The following is a 20,697-nucleotide window of genomic DNA, read 5'->3' on the forward strand; positions in this document are numbered from 1 at the left end:
TTAAAGATATTAAGAAACAATACATCACATCATCCATGAAGTATTCATTTAATTTGGAAAATTTGGATTAATCAGGAATTTTTTAAAGTTTGGAATGGGGCATTATTTTTAAGATTTTTTTAGTAATTTGAGGAATTTTGAAACTAGATTAATAACCACAGTTACTTATTAAACAGAAAAATATAACAAAGAATCGATAATCAGATGGGCCCAGTAAGACAAGATAATATTATATTCTCACAGTTATACTCAAATATTTCAATGTCATTTCTGTACTCTAAAGTTTGTGATGATTTTAACTACTCAATACAAAAACAACTAGAAAACTAGATTCAGTTTCCATGTATGAATAGTAAACAAAAGAGCTTCTGTTCCCCTGCAAGAAAGAACACAGGCTTCCACCCACTGACATGTAAATGCCTGGGTATATACCAAAATAGGTGCATCTACAGCAAACATTACAAGGCAATGGAATTGGGTTAACTCTTCAAAAAAGGGAGGATGCGAGTTCCTTCACATCTGATACAACTTGGGTGTAATCTGCCTTCAATTTCTCCTCTTCCTCCTGGCCTAACTCCCCCTTGTTAGGTTTGGTTTGCACCAAAACACAGCATGTAGGCCTCTTCGTGGCTCCTGCGGTGGCAAGATCCTGAAAAGGAACGACAGACACACACTGTCAGCTCAGTTTTTTTTCTTTAAAATGATAGATTTTTATTAAAAAAAAAGAAAGCGATCGAGCTGGTCCATACAACAGGAGAAATACAAAGTTACATAGCAGAAGAACAAAGAAGACAAAAACAAGTGGGGAGACGCGTCAAAAAACTCCAATGTAGCCCGGGCAACCCCAGTTCGAGCGAGCCAATCCGCTTCAGAGTTATCAAATCTCTAAAATGCTGGAAACGAACTGGCTACCCCTGCACCTGATCCTGGATCTTCTCGATCATATCCGTAAATCTAGAAGTGTAAGAGAAACTCCCATCCATCCATCGGATTACTAAGCTGACACACAATGTCAGCTTAGTTTACCACTCTCAGCAAACATGCACTTGCTTCAATGGTTAGTGCTAACTCTAACATGCTCTTATTCAATGTTTAATGAATGAGGACTGGTTTGGGCTGTTTGGAGCTTGTGAGACCTTCTCAATTGTGGCTCTCCCTATACACGTATAATGATCAGAAACAGTCACGATAGGCCCCACTGTGGATGGGTCATTGGCTAGATATCGTACAAATTGGACATTCCTAACTGTCCAACAGTCTGAAAAGTGGACTGCAATGGACAGTTTAACAAAATCGACAAACAGTTTGCATTTAAAGGAAAGAAGTCCATTGCTCGAATGGTTAGGATTGTCCAATGGAGGTGACATTTGGCTGTGGAAAGAAGTCCAACAGTCTGCCTCACTTCAAATGGGCCACACCCAAAAGTCACCTCCATTGGGCAATCCTAACCATTTGAGCAATGGACTTCTTTCCAACAGTAATGCATTTAACTTCATAACAGTAGTGTCATACCATCCAATGCCCAAAAACTTCGAGTCAACCCATAAACCAGTCCACATTGGTCGAGACAATGAGAAAAGAACCAATTATAGTAGTTGGCTGATTGTCAGAAGGTTGTAGTTCTGACTTGATACACAGCAACTGGCCAAACCGAGTTGTTCCAGCTAAATTCCAAGTGAGTAAGCAAGTTCTTGAAACATTAAGGGGCCGTTTTGATACACGGATTTTAGAATCTTGGATTTCCTCAAAATCCTGGATGGGAGACGAGAGGAGACAATCCGTTTCGTTGCTCTTTAGAATCTTGGATTTTAAGTAAGAAATCCAGGTTTTAAAAATCTCTCCCCCATCCTGAGATTTCTAAAACCTGAAAACATGGGATGATCTCCTACTCTCTTGCGGACGGAAAGAAGGGCGAGAAATCAGAAAATGACGTCTGGTCTCCTTCTCTCGTCTCCCATCTACGATTTTGAGGAAATCCAAGATTCTAAAATCCGCGTATCCAAACAACTCCTAAGTATCTTCATGAATAAATATATACAGCCAACGAGCAATATGATATACATATATAGAAAATTAAAAAAGAAAAAAGAAATAGGGAGAAGATAAATTCGCGCCCCCTGTAGGATGATTCGCACCCCTTCAAGGTGAATTGACGTCAACAAAGCGTCAAAAAGAGTCAGCCTTTAACGCTTTATGACGTCAATTCATGTTAAAGGGATGTGAATCATCCAACAGGGGGTGTGAATTTACCATCATCCAAGATATATTAACCAAACACCAACTAAAGAATGGTAGAAGCAAATAAGGTGAACAAAACCATTAGTTTTTGAGTATGACAGGTACTGATGACTCTTCTGAAGAAAATGATGGGACACGAGGGCTTAGTAGAGTTAGTTTTTACGTTAAAAAACAACAACAACAAATATTTGCAGAGAATACAGATGTATTATCATGTTCAAAAGCATAATGATAAAGAAATAAGCACAAAAACATAGAACAAAGGTTAAGATATATCAAAACCCCAAAGCAAATATATAAAACAAAATGAATTCAAGCTTTTCATTAAGGCAGTACTGATGTAGGCTGTCATGGTTTTGGGTGCCCAATATTCAATGTTTCAAATCCTTACTCCCCACACATAAAGAGCACATAGAAAAATGTCAACACAAAAGATCCCAACTTACCTCCTTTGAGGGGACGTATATATACGGGACTTCAGATTCTTCACATAAGATGGGGACATGCGTGATCACGTCAATTGGAGAAATGTTTCCAGCTATTACACACAGTCTGAACGCACCAAAAAACATCTCAGTACTTGAACTTGAACAGTTATTCGGTATGTAAAATACAGGAAAATTACCAAAAAACACATACATGCAGTAAATTTTCAAATTTATCTAATCTGGAATCAAAAGAATTGGCGAGGAGAAATAGGCGAAACAAAATCATAAGTGAAAAGCGTGATTATCAGAATATGCTGACTGCAAGAGATGAAATACTTTGCCTCTCCACCTTTCTTATTCCTACATCAGTTTTTTAGCACATAGATTTCGCTAGTAAGTTACTGCTAATTTCTTTTTTGTAGTTTACACATTATTTGTCAAATTAGATGGGGATAGAAGTCACTGCCCTGCTTTGTGCTTGTTAGACGCCCACGATATAATGTTAGGAGAATCAACTTCCGTGCAAAGTGGACGAGAGAACTCCTCTTTGAAAATACAAAGAGACACAAGGAGCTCAACTACTTCAGCTTCATTGGAATACGAATCACCATTATATATAGATAAAAATGATTTTCATATTTTGGAGCTAAGCTTGTGATAAGGATCATCTGATTAGTAATCTCATGGTGGCCAAGCAGATGACCGGACTCAATCACCCACATCACATGTCAAAAGAAATGAATATAAATAAAAAAAGATGGATTTCTTTGATAGGATGAGAAACCTAACCCTTTGTTACCACGCCGAATGCTCTTAACCACTTCCTTCACTCCTCTTTTCAAACACTTGGATTCAGAAGCTGAAAACGCAAAACACAAAACCATAGTAACAACAAATAGTGAGAATGCTGAGAAACGGAACAACCATGTCAAAAGAAATGCTAGAAAATCAAAACCCAAACACTAAGGGGCCATTTGGATGCACAGATTTTAGAATATTAGATTTCCTCAAAATCGTAGATGAGAGATGAGAGAAGAAGGAGACCAACCGTCGTTTTCTGATTTCTCGCCTTTCTTTCCGTCAGCAAGAGAGTATGAGATCATCCCATGTTTCCAGGTTTTAGAAATCTCAGGATGGGGGAGAGATTTCCGAACCCGTATTTCTTACTTAAAATCAAAGATTCTAAAGAAAAGCGAAACGGTCGGTCTCCTTCTTCTCCTGTCTCCCATCCAGGATTTTGAGGAAATCCAAGATTCTAAATCCCATGTATCCAAACGGCCCCTAAGATTTATTCTAATCTAAAGAAGAAAAATAAGTAGGTGGGGTTGAAATGGCTCATTTGGGTCTTTGCGTATTAGACATACAAATGAGGCGAAGATTTGAACTCCCATAGAAGGTCTTCCTCTTTTCTATAGAATTAATGAGATAGTTTAGTAGTGAAAGGTGACTCAGTAATGCCATATCTCTTTCACAACTAGGAGAGCAGTTTAACACTGAAACTTAGAACTCAAAATCATAAATTTACAAAAACCCCAAAAGATTACAGAAAGCAAACACCATCTTTTCATCCAATATGAAAACATATATAGGAAACAAACGAACACCCAAATGAAAAGATGAAAAAAAAGAAGGAAAACCCAACATATACCTATCCTGACGAGCTTGAGAGTTCTCTTACAGAGCTTCTTTCCTGCAAGAGGTTTGGCTATAGGAGCGAGTGCCATTATCTTCTTCTTTTCCTTGTGAGATTTCTCTGCTTCGGTATCACTTCCCATCTTCTTCTCTTTTTCCACCTCCAGGAAACAGAGCAAAAGGGTTTAAGTCGAAGAAGTGGAAAGGTCTCTAACTTGTTTTGATAGTTGCACTAACTCATCTTGTCTTTTCTTTATTAATTTGCTTCTCACAGCTTTTTTCGATTGTGATAATTATTATTGACAGTTGGTTAAAATTAACAGACAAGGTGAGTTATTGCAATTATCAAAAAAATGGTAGTGCAAATATTAGCAGGCTTTGGAAATTAGGGTTTTAGTGTATTCCTCGTTTTAGGTCAAATTTTCGTACGGAATGGAGGTGTAAAGCTTATACGAATCTAGGGTCTGATTGGACCAAAATGGTGGGGCCCATCACTTAAGGCGCACAAAATTTGGATGATCTAAACCATTCGTTTATTTTGTCTTTTGAGTCACGATGCCGGGGCCAACGAATGAATGGTTTAAATCAATTGATGGGTCCTGGAGAGAAATTATACGGTGCCCGACCGTAAAGTCAAGTGTAGGTCCAACAGCAGACTCTTAATATGGTGTGAGCCCTTAAAGATGATCCTAGCCCTCTGATCTATAGCGGTTTTCATAATATGCAGTTCGTCTATAGATCGGAGAGTTGGGATCATCCTATTTTTGTGGCAGAACCTATTTACGTATATGGACGGTTTGGATCATCCTGTAGTGTCGTCCTTACAGTACTTTTTGAAAATACGGGACCATAAGCGCTTACACCATGTAAAAACTCCACACACCAAGTTATATATCCGCCCCTATCTTTTTACTTGAGACAGCCCCCCGCAAGCCTTCCCGTTCCAACTTCCAACAAATAAACCCTAACCAGTCCTCGGAAGCACAGTTCGTCTCATAGTTTTTTCAGGGTGAAAATTTTCCATCGTCTCTTTGTAATGGGTAAGACTACTCCTTCAATATATGTTTCTCATGAATTTTTTTTTTTGTTCCTGATACTGGTAGATAACATGTCAAGAAAATTAGGTAAAAGTAGTAAAAAGGTTGCAATGAAATTAAAGAAGAGAAAGTCAATAGAAAATGGGGATTTCTCTCAATCTGCTGAAGCTGATCAGATTCGCTCTGAGAACGAAGAAAGCCAGACTTACGCAAAAGGTATTGTTTTAATTTCTTAAAATCACCTCATTGTTCACCCATTGCTAAATATTTCTTTAATGCTTTGCTTGATAACTAACTTCGAAATCTTTACCAATCATAGCAAAGTACTGTGGTTGATTTTTTTTTTTTTAGGGAATGTACTGTTTTGCTTGTTTTTCGATTTCCTTTTTTTTTTTTTTTTTTCAAATGGGAATCAAATTGGATTTTGAATCATTTCTAACTGAATCATGTAATTTGAATCTTGGATTTGAGGTTTAACAATAGTGGTCAAATGAATGGCAGCTGTGCTCTAAAGCCCTGTTCGTTTCAGATTGTGATAACTGATTGTTAGCCCCCAAACCAATTATTTGACTCCGAATTATGTTTAATTTTGAGTCCAATAATCGGTTGGGCTTAACAATCTTTGAGATTATGACAACCTATTGTCAGTCTAATACCAATTATTGGACCTGTTCATTTTAGATTATGACAGCCTATTGTCCGTCCGAAACCTATTATTGGACTCAAACTTATGTTTAAATTTGAGTCCAATAATCTGTTCAGCACTCACAATCGGTTGTTATAATCTTAAACGGATAGGGCCTAAATGTAATTTTGAGTCCAATATTTGGTTTTGGACTTACAATTGGTTGGCAAAATCAGTGTTTAAAAACGCGGATTTGACGCGGAACGCGGCCAAGAAAAATCCTTGTTGACTCGGCGCGGACGCGGCCAAGAACGCGGTTAACACGGTTGACAAGGTCATAACTCGGGAGTGTCAAAGGAGTTTATTGACTCTGTAAGGCAAAACGCGGAACGCGGATGTGGTGAAACGCGGAATGCAGCCGAGGTAAAAAGGAGTCGACTCGGGCGAGTTCCTTGTCGAGTCAAGGAGTTTTTAAACACTGGGCAAAATCTTAAACGAGCAGGCCTAAACTGTTTTGACGGTCAAGTGGAATATTGTCTTGAATGTGTGCTCTTGCTCTTTGCTGCTTCTAGAGGAAAAGTTGAGCGAAGCAGACAGAAGAAAGAAAAACAGTACATTGTTGTCGAAGAAAAAAAGGAAGAAGGAGAACGGAAGAGAAGTTGATGTTGAAGAGGGCAATGATGGCTCAAATGAGCTAAAAGGTATGTAATATAGATTTTAAGCATTGAACACATTATGTTCTCGTTTTGCATTCCAATGCCTAAACTTGAAGTGAAGGTAGTATAGTTTGTATTGTAATCATTGAATGTATTTTCTCGTTTTGTATTCCAATGCCTTAAGTTGAAGCCTACGGTATTTTTGTTGCAGATCGTGGGTTGGAATTTGGATAATGTTTTTAATAAAATAGCGGCAGCAAATTGAGCTTATTTATTAATTATTACTTTTCAGATTTTGGAATTTTCCCTTTTCTCATCATGGAAAATCTACAATCCATGAGTTATAGTGTTTTCAACCCTTTTGGCTTGTCCTTGGATGCCTTATTCATGGTTGTTTTTGTTTTTGTTTTTCTTTCTGTTATTATTAGATAAGGCGTCAAGAAAATTAAGTAAAAGTAGCAAGAAGGAAGCAATGAAATCAAAGAAGAGGAAGTCAATAGAAAATGGGAATTTCATCCAATCATCAGAAGCTTATCAGATTCATTCTGAGAACGAAGACAGCGAGACATACACAAAAGGTATTGTTTTAATTTCTTAAAATCACGCCTTTGTTCGTGTAATGCTAAATATTTCTTTAATGTTTTGCTTGATAATCAACGTCAAAATCTTAAACAATCACAACACTGTACCTTGATCGATTTTTAAGAGAAGGTGATGCTTTGCATGTTTTTTCTATCTTTTTTGTTTTGTTATTTTTTTTTTAAATTGGATTCAAATTGAATTTGAATCATTTTTAACTGAGCCATATAATTTGAATCTTGGATTGGAGGTTTAACAATAGTGGTCAAATCACAAATGAATGGCACCGGTACTCTATACTATTTTGATGGTCGAGTGGAATATTTTCTTGATTGTGTGCTCTTGCTCTTTGCTGCTTCCAGAGGATAAGTCGAGCGAAGTGGACGGAGGAAAGAAAAATAGTACATTGTCATCGAAGAAGAAAAGGAAGAAGGAGAAGAGAAGAGAAGTTGATGTTGAAGATGGCAATGGTGGTTCAAATGGGCTAAAATGTAAGTATAGCTTATTTATCACTTTACAGAGTTTGGAAATTTCCCTTTACATCTTATGAATCAGGAGAAGGATTTTACTTCTTTATATTAGATCATTTTATTATATTTCAATGAAACGAACTTTTATTTTATCAAATATTTGTAATCCCTATTTCATATTTTATAGAAGGATTGGTCTGTTAATATATTGTGAGAAATTGTCCTTTTTTGGTGGGTAAGCTGGCATGAACCACAAGCTTGTGGTTGCCACGCAAAGGATTTTCCAACTGACATGAATCGCCCCAAAATGGTCCTTTTTTTGCTCTAAGAAATCTTCTCTTTTAGATCCATTAACTCTCCAGAGGTCGATGCTTTTAATTGGTTAGTCAAATGCTTGGCGTGAGGTTATATGTCTACCAGTTATTGGCATCTTCTAATTTAAACTTTATTGATGTATATTTTGAGTGATTACCCTGTGATCGGATGAACAGCAGTATAAAATTTTGTGGAAAGATGAGGAAGATTGGACCTCTATATCATGAGATTTACTTAGCAAATAACTGATGAATTTGCAAAGAGCCGTACATTGAATTCCATATGGGAAGTCTTTGTGCTGATAATTCCACTAAAAAAAATTCTTTGTGCTGGTAAATAAGTTGGGCTCTTGGAAGTCATGACTGTTCCTGCTGTAAGTCATTCTTTGTAAATTCCTTTTGCTGAAAAAATTCCAATATTTATATGTTGTTTCACCAAGTCTCTGTCATCGGTGATGGACCTTAGATGATTGCCATTCATTTTATACTATTGTTGTCACTTATGTTGATCATGAAACTTTCGTTTTCATGCACTGTACGTTTTAACCAAGGTTTTAAATTTCGGTTTCGGTACCTATTTCGGACCCCACCGAAATTTGGTATTAAGCTTCGAAATTTGGGACTGAAATTCCAAACTTTCGGACCGAAATTTTGGAACATTTTTTTTTTTTTTTAAATGCCATTTTCTCGAAATTTCGGGAAATTTCGGTTTTGGTCCCCACCAAAATCCGAAATTTCGGTTTTGGTCCCCACCAAAATCCGAAATTTCGGTCCGAAATTTGTATTTTCAGGAGATTCTGCAATTGAATGATTGTTTTTGTTTTGTCTCTTTGGTAGTGCTAGCGGATAAATCCATGAAAGCTGGAAAAAGTAAAAGGAATAATCAGCTTACATCAGAAAAAGAAACGAAGCCAGTGATAAAGAAAATTGAAGTTGAAGAAGATGGGGTTTATCATCTCTCTTCAGGAGATGAAGACTGGTCCAAAGGAATGAAAAGTATGGAATATTCTTCTTAGTGTTGGGACATTTTTGTTTCTTTTTTTTTCCTCTCTTCTTGTCTGTGTGTGTGCGTACCCTCCCGAGCTACTTATTTGTTATGTGGTATTCCAAATGGTATATTGTCATGTGTGTTAGATGAGGAATTAGAGTGGCAGGTATATGTAGCAAATGCTTAACTTATTTGCTCATCTAGGTCTCTTTTTGAAAAATGTTGTTGTAAATGGAACATATGCCATTAACCATATGCTTATAATTATTTTTCATAATCAGTTTTTATTCATGGTTAGCAAAATGTATAGCAAAAAAACCCCAATCCAAAGAGATGGTTTAAAATGTCTCTAGCTCAAAAAATGGAAAGAAGAAAACGTAAAAGGAGACGAGAATGACAAGAAAACAGTGGGTGAAAAACCAGTTAAATTAATCTAATTATTTTCTACATCCAGCACTAGTTGTAGCAAATGCTAAACTTATTTGCTCACCTAGGTCTCTTCGACATCCAAAACTAGTTGTTTTCTACATCCAACACTACATCTCAGTTTAATAAATCTTAGATTTCATTAAAAAACTAATATATATATATATATATGAGAAAACGGTTCCTACACATATGTGTAGATAACTTATCTACACACTAGCTTAAAATACAGTGGGGGCCACATTATTTGGGTAATCCAAACCATTCATTTTTAAGGCCCTCACATAGATAGGGTGTCCACAAAAAATCAGATCCATAGGATCATCCTAACCATTCGAACTGTGGAGGCAAAAAATGGACTAATCTGTAAAGGTTTAAAGACATCCATTTTACCTCCACAAATCATAGGGTTGGGATGATCCTATGGATCTGATTTTTTGTAGACACCCTATCTATGTGAGGGCCTTTAAAATGGATGGCTTGGATCACCCAAACAATGTGGGCCCCCACTGTATTTTAAGCTAGTGTGTAGAGAACTCTCTACGCATATGTGTAGGAACCGTTCTCTCTCTCTCTCTCTCTCTCTATATATATATATATATATATATATATATATATATATATATATCATGAATAATTATATATATCGTTAATGATTATATATATAATTATTCAAGAAAAGGATTATAGCATTCAAAAAAATATAATTATTAATGGTGATTTTATTATTTTGTTGCTTTGCTCTCATCCTCTTTATGGAGGCCCAGTTTGACTTAAGTTAGAATTCAGTCTCTAACCTTTTCTTGAAATGAGTACAGCCAATATTAGGTTGTGCTTGTGCCTATCTTTGCTTGCAAAAGGAATTCAAATGAGTGTCTCTTTACATATGTGCAAACTTGTATCACCATTCATTGGCCTGGCATGAGTTTCATGTATTGCTTTCCATGGAGGGTGAGCATGTGCTGGGATTGCCTTTGAGGAATATAAATGTGGGTGTGACTTCAAGGGGTCCTTTAGTTTTATTTATTTATTTTTGACAAGGTGGTGGTCGGCATCATTCTAGAATTTCTGCATAAGAAGTCCATGCCCGATTCAATTGATCTTTTACTAATGTTTATACTTTTATCTTCCCTTATTACAGGGATTGTTAGTTTACTAATTGTTATTTTTAATAGAATGGCTCACTGAATACCGTAAAGGTAGACCTGGCTTGGAGATACTGCAGCAAAGAATTGATGATTATATAACGTCTCATGAGACACAAGAGGAAAAGGTAAATGTCTTTTTCTGCCTCTCTCTCTCTCTCTCTCTCTCTCTCTCTCTCTCTCTCACACACACACACACACACACACACACACACATTACTTTTTGCATTTTCTGTGACACCTATGAGAAATACGCTATAGTCGGTTATTACAAAAAAACCCAAGTGACCATTATTGTGTGGCGCCCTTGTTCAGAAGCACATATTTATGTGTATATGTATGCTCTCTTTCCTCTGGTAGACATATGCCTCTTATGTGCTTGTGTGTTTTTCTGCTTTTTTGGTAGGAATATAATGTACATCCGGTGCCATTCAAATATATAAATATTATGAGAAAAGCGTTCCTACGCTGCAGCGCAGGGAGCTTAACTGCGCTTTAGTGGTTTATAAAGCCTCCCATTGGTTCCTTTCTTGTGGACCCGCTATACGTTTCAAAGGGGGACCCGCTATACGAACCAATAGGAGGCTTTATAAACCACTAAAGCGCAATTAAGCTCCCTGCGCTGCAGCGCAGGAACGCTTTTCTCAAATATTGCACACACACACACACACACACACACTCTGTACATCTGGTTATCTCTTTATAAATATGTATATAAATGCATCCAATTGTCTATATTTCCTTAGGAGTGCCATGATCCTATTCCTAGCAATGTGCATGAGTTCGCCGAAATATAACAGTTTTTGTAGTGTTTGATTCTTTGCCCTTGATTTTGCATTCATTTGTTCTGCTCTGAATTTTATAGGTGAGGAATGAGAGGGAAGCACTTGCTGCAGAAGGGGGATGGACTGTTGTGGTACATCATAAAGGAAGGAAAAAAACAACAGATTCTGAAAGTGGAATAACCGTAGGCTCCGTTGCCCAAGCTGTTGTGGTGGATAAAATGGGCAAAAAGAAAAGTAAAGTTGCTTTAGATTTTTACAATTTTCAAAGACGGGAAGCGAAGAGGAATGGTATGTCTGCTTTTCTGAATGACTTTTTTTTTGTTTTTTTAAATTCTAGTTCCAGAAACAGTTATAGTTGAATAGCACATCCATTTATTATATGATTGGATCATTGGTTGTGGAACAACATTGTGATTTGTGCTACCATATCAGTGGGATTTCTTATATTGAAACACATTTATTCCTAAAATGTTTTGGAAATGTGGTTGCTTTGATGGACAGATAGTTAAATTTTTGCGCTACTACTTGATGTGAGTATCAGGGATGATTTTAAACTTTAAGTTGAAGGCTTTCTGATCTGCTTTAAATTAATTATACATTTTTCTTTATGTTTCTATGATGTATAATTATCTTATCTAAATTTCCTTGTGTTTCATTTTATTTGTTTATTTATTTGCTTGCTTGACATCCAACATGTTCTAGGATGGCCAACTTCTCAGTTAAGTAGCTATTATGAATTTTAGATCGTTAGATCCTTGATCTTCTTGATTTCTTTTAATTATAAACAAGGTAGTCCATGCCGCAGTTACTCATTAGATCCTTTTTCTGCTTGATTTCTTTTAATTATTAACAAGGTAGTCATAACTTGGACTTAAAACTCATATTGTAATAATGCCGTGGTTAATTTAATAGAATAGAATCATAAAACTATATATTTTAATGGGGTAGGGGTTTTGAAGGTTTTTAAAATATTTAACATCAAGTTCTCTGACACATGATTTTGATGTTACTTTGAGGAGCCATGACCATCAGTCTATCGGGTACATGTGTAGATGATGTCATAAGAGATGATAGTGGGGAGATTAGATTGTCTGCCTTGAATCCATTTAATCCCAAAGACCCTAATGAAATGGAAGCAAGATCTTTGTTTCCATTTTAGTTTATGGGCTTGAACCCATACCTCAGTTGGAACTTGGATGGTGCTTTGTGTTGCAACTTGCTGCCATGAGATTGCGGGATCAATCCCAGCATTCCTACCTCACAAAGTTGCAAGAACTTTATCAGATGACTTGATGCTTTTTTTCATAGCCTTTCTCAGGGCTAATCAGTTAACAAAGTTTGGTGCCATGCTTTTTGAGGTTGTCATACGTCCATGATGAGATTAACCATTTGGTAATGGCGTTAGCCAAGTGTTTAGCTAAGGAATGTATGTCGAGGGTGTCTTTATATGATGTCTTTCCCCCTTTGAAGGGTTATGTATCTTCTTCTCTGTTCTTGTAACTATTTGTTTACTTCAATGCATGTTCTTTCCTTGCAACCTTAAATGAGCGAAAGAACTTGTTTACTAGAAAAAAAGTACAAAGCGACTCATGATAAAAGGGAACCATGAGTATACGTTCAGCACGTAATAAAGACACTCTATATGTAATCTGAAATTTGCTACCATGTTTTTTTAATCTAGTAATAATTGTCATCAGCAAAAGAAAACTAATACAAAAGAGGCTGAAACAGCTAAAAAAATTCGTGCACTGCATATATGGCATCCCATCTCAACCTCTTAATTCACTACAATTAGCACCATAGTTAGCCATAAAATCTGCGCTAGAATTTCCTTCATGTTGAATGTGAATGATTGAACAATCTTTCTATAATGACAGGCAACTTTTCATATCACTAAATAAGTATCTATATCTCCAAGCATGGGGACTGTCATTCTTGATGCACAATATAGTATTTAAGGAATCTCCCTCAGTCCAAACTTTGGTATTGGTGAATTTGCTTGGATATTGTATCCTAGTGTAAGCTGCCGCCATCTCTGCCTCAATTTCTTGATTGTTGCTACATGGGCCTGTGTACGCCAATATCACATTTCCATTCTTGATTGTCGCTACATGGGCCTGTGTATGTTAATATCACATCTCCATTAGAATCTGAAATTACCTACCCCCCCCCCCCCCCTAAAACCACCACCACCATCACAAATCTTCACGGTGTTCAATGAAGAGACCATGATACTTCCATCAAAATTTATCAGGGGGAGCAACCCAAGAGCACTGATTTCTTTGGGGGCAAGATTAATCTTTACAAACTTTTATCCAATCACTAATTAATTTAGTCATAGAACAATCAGCAAAAGGGAAGGTTTTAGAGGCTCTTTCAGACACCTTAATTATCATTTTATTTACAATTTCCCTTGTACTGTTAAAAAAAAAATCTGTTCATTTATTTATGTCCCCCGCCCCCCTGTACTGCTATTTATGCCTCTGAGCAAGATGATCGTCCAAATACATTCACATCTTTTTTTAGCTATGGGGCAACTCATACACCACTTCCAGAGCATTTAATGTCGGGGAATTATCATTAAAATTTCGAATGTTAAAGAAGTTGCCAAAATACATGATTGCAATTTTTTCTCTCATAAATATTCACATACATGATTGCAATTTTTATTTTGTTGTTTGTGTGTGTTTATTGTGGGGAGAGAAGGGGGCGTAGGAACCTGGAGGATTGCTAATTTGATTGTCTAATTAAGCTTCTTTTCATTGTGGAAGGTTATTTTGTCTCATGTGGAGATTGATCCCTCAGTTTATGGCCCTGACCCAAGGGGTGATTTTACTTTCAGATCTCTCCACAAGCATCTCATCATCATTTCCTTGGAGAAAAGTTTGGTTGGCCTTGGTTCCTACCACGATTCAAGCTTTTTGTTGGATGGTTTTGCTAAAAAAGATTAATACATTGGATAGACTCATGATGTAGGATGAATTCTAATAACAGCAGAATTCCTAACTCTAAATAAGAAGAGGATTCTGGATAAAAAGAGAAGTTCAAGATTAGTAGTTTGAGTTTGAGTTTGAAGAGAAGTTTGAATGTAGTTAGGAAGGGAAAAGAAATCTATATATATAGTGGACGTGTGGTTGTGTTGAGATAGTTCTTTCATTGAATGGAGTTCTAAGTTTTTTGTTGTCTTCCCTTGTGGGTTCAATGTTCTTCTTTCAAGTCAGACAGTGATTACGTACATTATGTGTTATAATGTACGAAGGAGTCCATTGATCACATTCCTTCACTTTCAAAAAACAAAAGGCGGGGGCGGGGGCAGTGCACGAGGCTCCCGCCATTGCGGGGTTTGAGGAGGGCTAGATGTACACGGCCCAGTGTACGTTCCTTCGCTTTCAAGTGGCATTCAAAATTTGGCACGCAGTTGCTTACTGGTTTGGAATTCATTGGGTTATATTTAACTCGATCATGAATTTCATGAAAGTTGGTGGTTGGGCAGGTTAGGTTCTTTGGATTCTATGGGAAATTTGGGAAGAAAGGAACTCAACGCTTTTGAAGGAAAGAGCAACAAAATTGGTTGGGTTACTTGGAGGATTAAGTTTAATATGGCCGCTAGGGCAAAGACTAGGAAAGAATCTTGCAACACACATGTGGTTAATTCCAAATGACTTGAATACCCTTATCACTTAAGATTTTCATATTACACTTGTGGGTCCCATTTTAAACAATTACAACTTAAAGAAACTAAGTAATATTGGTGGGAAAAGACGGTTTACCCCCCTTATAACTTATAGGACTTAAAAGGCACCCAAAGACACTTCAAAATTGAAATATGGGCCCTAGGTTGGTCCCCATCACTTTGTTAAATCACCGATCAGACCTGGAGCGTGCATGATGGAAACGGAAACATTTCATTTTCGGTTGGAAATTTTGGTGGAAATCCTATAAAATCGTGGAAACATATGAAAACCTGTGCTAATAATGGAAATTTAAGATGAAACTTCAAGAAATTCATGGGCAAGTGCAAATACACACTTAGAATTGGGGAGGATCCTTGGGCTCTGAGAGGGGCGTAAACTCTCAACAGTGAATGGAGACTCTTAGGACAAACGTGTATCTGTTTGGGGTTGGACCTGTAGCTCAATGGTTGAGTCTTATTTTCTCAACCTTGAGGTCGCAGGTTCGATCCCAGCTTACCTACCAAGAAAAAAGATGTGTATCTGTTTGTTTTTTTTTTAAATGGTGTGTATCTGTTTGCGACGGTGATTTAAATGCCACTGCAACCACTCTCTAGTGGGTCTCAACCAACATAAGAGAAATAACCGTCTCCGAACATAATGTAGTTCTGCCTCTCCTTTTAGTTTGGGAAGGAGCTTTAACCTCTATTCAATTTCTCCCACTGGGAGAGTGAACTTTCAAATTCTTTATGCTCTTCAATTGCAGAGTGCATAACCCCTGCTAAACTCTCTTGTATAGAGAGGAACTTGGCGCACATCAAGCGGGTGTTCTCTCATTTCTGTTTTGAAATGTGGGTTTTCTCTCACTATTTGATGACTGAACTCATCACAAAGGGTGAATCCTCTATGAACTTGATACATTGTTGCCATATTTTGATGGTCTCTTGGGAAGTCCTCGATGGTGGCGAGGATGACCCTTGGCCTGATTCGGGTAAAATCCTCCGTCATAATAATTCAGGGTTTCCATCTTTATCTATCACGGGTAGGGAAGTGGAGAAACGTATGGGCTCCCTTAGAGCTTGCTTAATAGGGAGAGCGAAGAACCCTAATGAAACCTTACAGGAGCTCTGGAACTGGGCACAAGCGTCCTGAGGAATCCCATTTTTACATTGCCCTCCGTATTGGCGACGAATGAAGTTCTCTTTATGTTTGAATCTGAGTCTCAAGCATTACAGATTCATGGTAAGGGATCTGAGGCTTTGGACAATCAGTTGCTCTCCCTCTCACCATGGAAAAAGGAATTCATTCAGGGAGAGGAGGCTTTTTGGGTTCACTTCTTCAGTATCCCACTACACGCCTGGGCTGTCTCAACGGTGGAGGCGCTAGGGGGCCTCTTTGGTAAGGTTGTAGAAACCAAGATGGAAGGTAATCATCAGAACTGTATGAGTTATGTCTCGGCCAAAATTGTAGCTCCCCGCTGGCACTTTTCTTCTTCCTGTGTTAAGCCCAAAATTTCAGACCAGATCTATACTGTTGGGGTGGAGATTTAAAAGGAAACCCCTGCTCTAGCTATTCCTGGATTGGGTTCTTTTTCGCCGGACGAACTACCTCCGGCGAGTAAGGGGTTTTTGCCTGGCGAGCCGCTGAACCGTGTAGTGATTTCAAATTTCAAATCTACCCAATTAAATTTTCAGATCGGTGCACCCAAGAAAGCCCATTTTACTCGACCCGAAAAACCGTCGGTAAATCCTGAGATACCTAAATCTAGAAACCCTACCCCTAGGCAGAAATTTGATTGCTTGGCCACGAATACCAACCTAAGAGTCAGAAAAAGCTTTGACTATCGAGCCACTGGCGATGTCTATGATGGTTCTAATCTTCTGGCCAGGAGGCCTAGACTTCAAGGAAGTGTCCTTATGAAAATTCTGGAGAACACCCTTGCTTCGAAATTAGGACAAAGGAAGATAAATAACAGGTTGTTCAAACTCCTAAAGTCTTTTTCTAAATCGGGTAGGTTAGGTCCCATCTATAGCTAATTTCGTAGTTTTGGGCCCTGAATGGATTACCCTGGCCGGTGATAGGGCGTGGGTCCAGGATTGGACTACTACTAAATTTCTTTCTTAGTTACTCTTGAGTCAAAGGTAGGGTGGGCAGATATATGCAACTGCTTTCAGCCCTTACCTTGGGAAGGTAAGCAGGGCCCCTCAGATGGGATGGCTCTCTTAAAGTAATATTTAGTATCTGCAAAAGATTTCGGGACATCTGGGTTCAAGACAGGGATCTTATGGCGGTGACATAAGTTATAACATTAACTGAGTAGAATTTGCAAGGTTTTATGGGCAACCTTCATATCTAAGCAAGTAAAGATGGAAGAACAATATCCCTTGCGCCAGGAGTCATCTGCATGCCCAGGGGGCTTCAGTGGGAAGCTACTCATAGATATTATGGTGCTGAAAAAAATCCTTCACAAGATGAGAAAAATGACTTATGATTGAATGATAGCCTCCACCAACACCCCCACTTTTCATGAGATTTCTGAAGATTTACCAGAAGATAGGAACCGCCGGAGGAGATTATGGGACCTTTCGAGGGAGGTGGTTATCTCTTTTCTCGAGACAGAAATTGAGACTCGATCAAGCGCTGGCTTTTTGGGCAGAAATCCGGAAGAGGTTGTCATGGGTTTGCCGACTTCCCACCTCCAAAGCCTTCTGGACGAGCTTGGGAAATGCTCCTCTTATTTGATCTTGGCGTGGTTGGGATGGCTTTGAGTCTTGGATGAACTCCTGAAATTTTGATGATTGCTGGAGGAGGAAGATGCTGGACAAAGGGTGAAATGACTGTAGGATAGGGTGTTTGCCTCTGTATGGTTGGGGTAAGCTTCTTTTGGTACAGACTGTAAGCAATGCATTCGCTATGTTTTCTTCACCCTTTCTGGCTCAGGGTATGCCCTGGCCAGTTTTTTTTTATGCTATGTATTGCTAGGTGGGACTCCTTGTCCCCATTGTAATTTCTATAGTATCAATGAAAATATGTCACCTTTCAGAAAAAATATTTTGATGGTCTCTAGAGTGGCAAGGCCCCATATCTGAGTAGCTGCAAACCAAATTCAATCAAAGCAGCTAGTCAGGGAGGAAAACTGGAATCTCTTCAATCTGGGACGACTCTCAGTTATTCTTTTGTGGATCACTTAGTCCCATCCAGTCTTTTGAGGGGCTTCTCTTGATATAGCATCAGTCTTTTGAGGGACTTCTCTCCCACCAGTATGCCACTATTATGCTCAACACAGCCCATCCTTATATAGTTCTCAGATTCCCTTTCTCGCTAAACTTGGTCAAAAAATTCTACTAATTAGGTGCAACCTCAGCAGAAACTGCCGACAAATATATTCAATTTATTGTTGCATTTTGATGTTTCTGTGAAAATGGATTTATGAGTTACACCCAATTATATTTTTACTGTGTTAACTACAGTGGTGATTGTTGTATTTTGATGTTTCTGTGAAAATGGATTTATGAGCTACATCTAATTATTATTGTACAGTGTGTAAACTACAATGGTGATTGTAGTAGTTGTCAATGCAACATCATTCTCACAGCCTGCGATATGTTTCTGTTTTTAAATTATTTGCAGATTATATACCATTAGGAATAATTGCCAATACTTTGTGAACTTTGACATTGGATGGCCTCATTGTTAGTATGTGCTTTCGATGCTAAAATAGGTTTCTATATTGCAGAGATTATGATGCTGCAAAGCAAATTCGAGCAGGATAAGAAGAGGATACAACAGATGAGAGCTGCGCGGAAGTTCAAGCCATACTAACACTGCCTCTAATTTGAGGGAATTAAAGCCCTCTATGGTTTGCAGTCCTTTAAGGATCCATCTAGTTAAAATTAATGTCTAAAATTTTTATGCAGATTGGATCCTGATGATCTAGGCATAGCAAAAGTCGTCATAAAAAGTGTGCAGCTTTTTCGCCTGTACGGCATAGTGCAGATGCATCTTGTTGTATTACAGTGAGGTCACACCCTACTACAGAATTCCGCTAATCTCCAATAGCCGAAAGGTGGAAAGATATCTTGCAAATTATTAGAAAGTTTTGATTAGTAATATAATTTCATATATTGAGAAAACAAGTTCCTCTTTACAGAATCTTGTGTTTTCTTGTAGAATGTTTACTTTCAAGTAGGTATATGAACAGGAGCTCTTAACTGTTCGTAAGAACTAATATTGCTTATCTATGCGTACCTACCAAAAAAAATAGAGCTTTATGTGGTGTAAACCGATCGGAGTGTTGGGTTCATCCCACATCCTATTTACATTGTGGCCCATCAAATGGACGGTTCAGATCATCCTACGGTGTGGGCCGTAGAATACTTACTTGAAAATACTGGACTATACGGGCATGCACCATATAAAAACTCTAACCCTTTCACTGGGTGAAACAGGAGAATAATCACTTGGAGGGACTACTGCGTTCCCAAAATTCATTGCAAATCTCCATCAAATACAGCTCAAAAGTAGAAAATTATAGAAATTGGCGGTCTTGCTGAATAAAAGCTCTGTTTTTTTTCCATTCTCCCAACCAGAAAAAATGCAGAAGCACTGCCGAGAAAGGTTAAAAAACACAACCCTTAAAGCCTATGGATGGGCCATGGAGCAAAATCCACCCCTATTGGATGATAATAACCCAAAAACAACTGTTTGTATTCATAAGGAAGTCTTATTGCCATACAATTTCAATGAGAACTATCTGTAGGAAAGGGCATTCTATGGAAATTTACATTGTGAAACGCTCTTTTTTTTTCTCTTGTTCTTTGTAATTTTTTACTTTTCTATCATGCATTTAAAATGAGGCTCTGTTTTTTTTTTTTTTTTTTCCATTTTCTGCCATGCATTTACGTTGAGAGAAACAGAGCCTAAATATTACCATCTTTAGGCCATGTTGGGATTGCCGGAATTTTCTGGAAAAGTTCAAAAAAGGAAAAGCCTTTCAAGAATTTCCTGCTTGCCCATTGTTTGGTTACACATGGAAATAAGTTTATTGTTTAGTGCAGTTCAGATTTTACTTAGTGGTACCTTAATTTATGATTTTGTCCCTCCAAGCAAGCCATAACCGTATCATTTCATTCTAAATTGTGGGAAGGGAAAAGGTTCTCCCTCATCTTTTTCTTTGGAAGAGAAGTTTAGGTTTAATTGAGCTCAAAGGTTTCAATGATGCGGCCCTTGGATGACTATTATATTGCAAGAGGGTCACAGATAAATCCAAGGCTGAATTGTTAGTGTTTACTAGTGGGTGGGCAACCCCTGTGATGCACGGGGGCAAAAAAATAAATAATTCGCTAAAATTTTTGCCGATATACGTAGGATATTGAGAGATAGAAAGAATGTTGCAAAAATCAGGTGACACATTGGAGATTTTTTTCTCCAAGAAATAGAAACAATTTTGCTAATATACATGGGATATTGAGTAATAGAAACAACTTTGCTAAAAACGTGGGATATTGTGAGATTTTTTCTACAATCCAAATATATCACTTTATAGAGAGAGTTTTACGTTTTTTAAGAGGGGTGACACGTGTGGCTCTCATGTCGTTCAGGATTCCGTTTTACATATATATTATATGATATCTAAGGTCCAAATCCTTCTATTCAGTGTTTCAAAATGTGGATGCAAATCCTAGTCACGGCACAACACGGTCA

The 20,697-nt window shown here is 37.8% G+C and overlaps 2 protein-coding genes across 3 annotated transcripts; one reads left to right on the top strand and one right to left on the bottom strand.

Moving 5' to 3' along the window:
* Positions 1–207: 207 nt before the first annotated feature.
* Positions 208–4,478, bottom strand: LOC143851877 (H/ACA ribonucleoprotein complex subunit 2-like protein). The gene is made up of 4 exons (XM_077361377.1): positions 4,315–4,478; positions 3,456–3,525; positions 2,685–2,790; positions 208–649 (listed from the first exon to the last, which is right to left on the bottom strand). The coding sequence occupies exons 1-4, from the start codon at positions 4,439–4,441 to the stop codon at positions 488–490; spliced, it is 465 nt and encodes a 154-aa protein (XP_077217492.1). The 5' UTR covers positions 4,442–4,478; the 3' UTR covers positions 208–487.
* A 706-nt stretch (positions 4,479–5,184) lies between these two features.
* LOC143851555 (ribosomal RNA-processing 7 protein) lies at positions 5,185–19,222 on the top strand. Of its 2 annotated transcripts, none has more exons than XM_077361021.1 (9): positions 5,185–5,338; positions 5,423–5,551; positions 6,533–6,661; positions 7,045–7,194; positions 7,558–7,686; positions 8,817–8,975; positions 10,569–10,666; positions 11,404–11,611; positions 18,731–19,222. In XM_077361021.1, the coding sequence occupies exons 1-9, from the start codon at positions 5,335–5,337 to the stop codon at positions 18,814–18,816; spliced, it is 1,092 nt and encodes a 363-aa protein (XP_077217136.1). In that variant the 5' UTR covers positions 5,185–5,334; the 3' UTR covers positions 18,817–19,222. The 2 variants fall into 2 exon arrangements, with proteins under 2 accessions (XP_077217136.1, XP_077217137.1); XM_077361022.1 differs by having other exon boundaries at positions 5,190–5,338; positions 5,415–5,551.
* The last annotated feature ends 1,475 nt before the right edge of the window (positions 19,223–20,697 follow it).

This window comes from Tasmannia lanceolata, unplaced genomic scaffold (assembly GCF_043159265.1).
Source record: "Tasmannia lanceolata isolate RefF3 unplaced genomic scaffold, GAP_Taslan_0.1 ptg000018l, whole genome shotgun sequence".
Taxonomy (NCBI): Eukaryota; Viridiplantae; Streptophyta; class Magnoliopsida; order Canellales; family Winteraceae; genus Tasmannia; species Tasmannia lanceolata.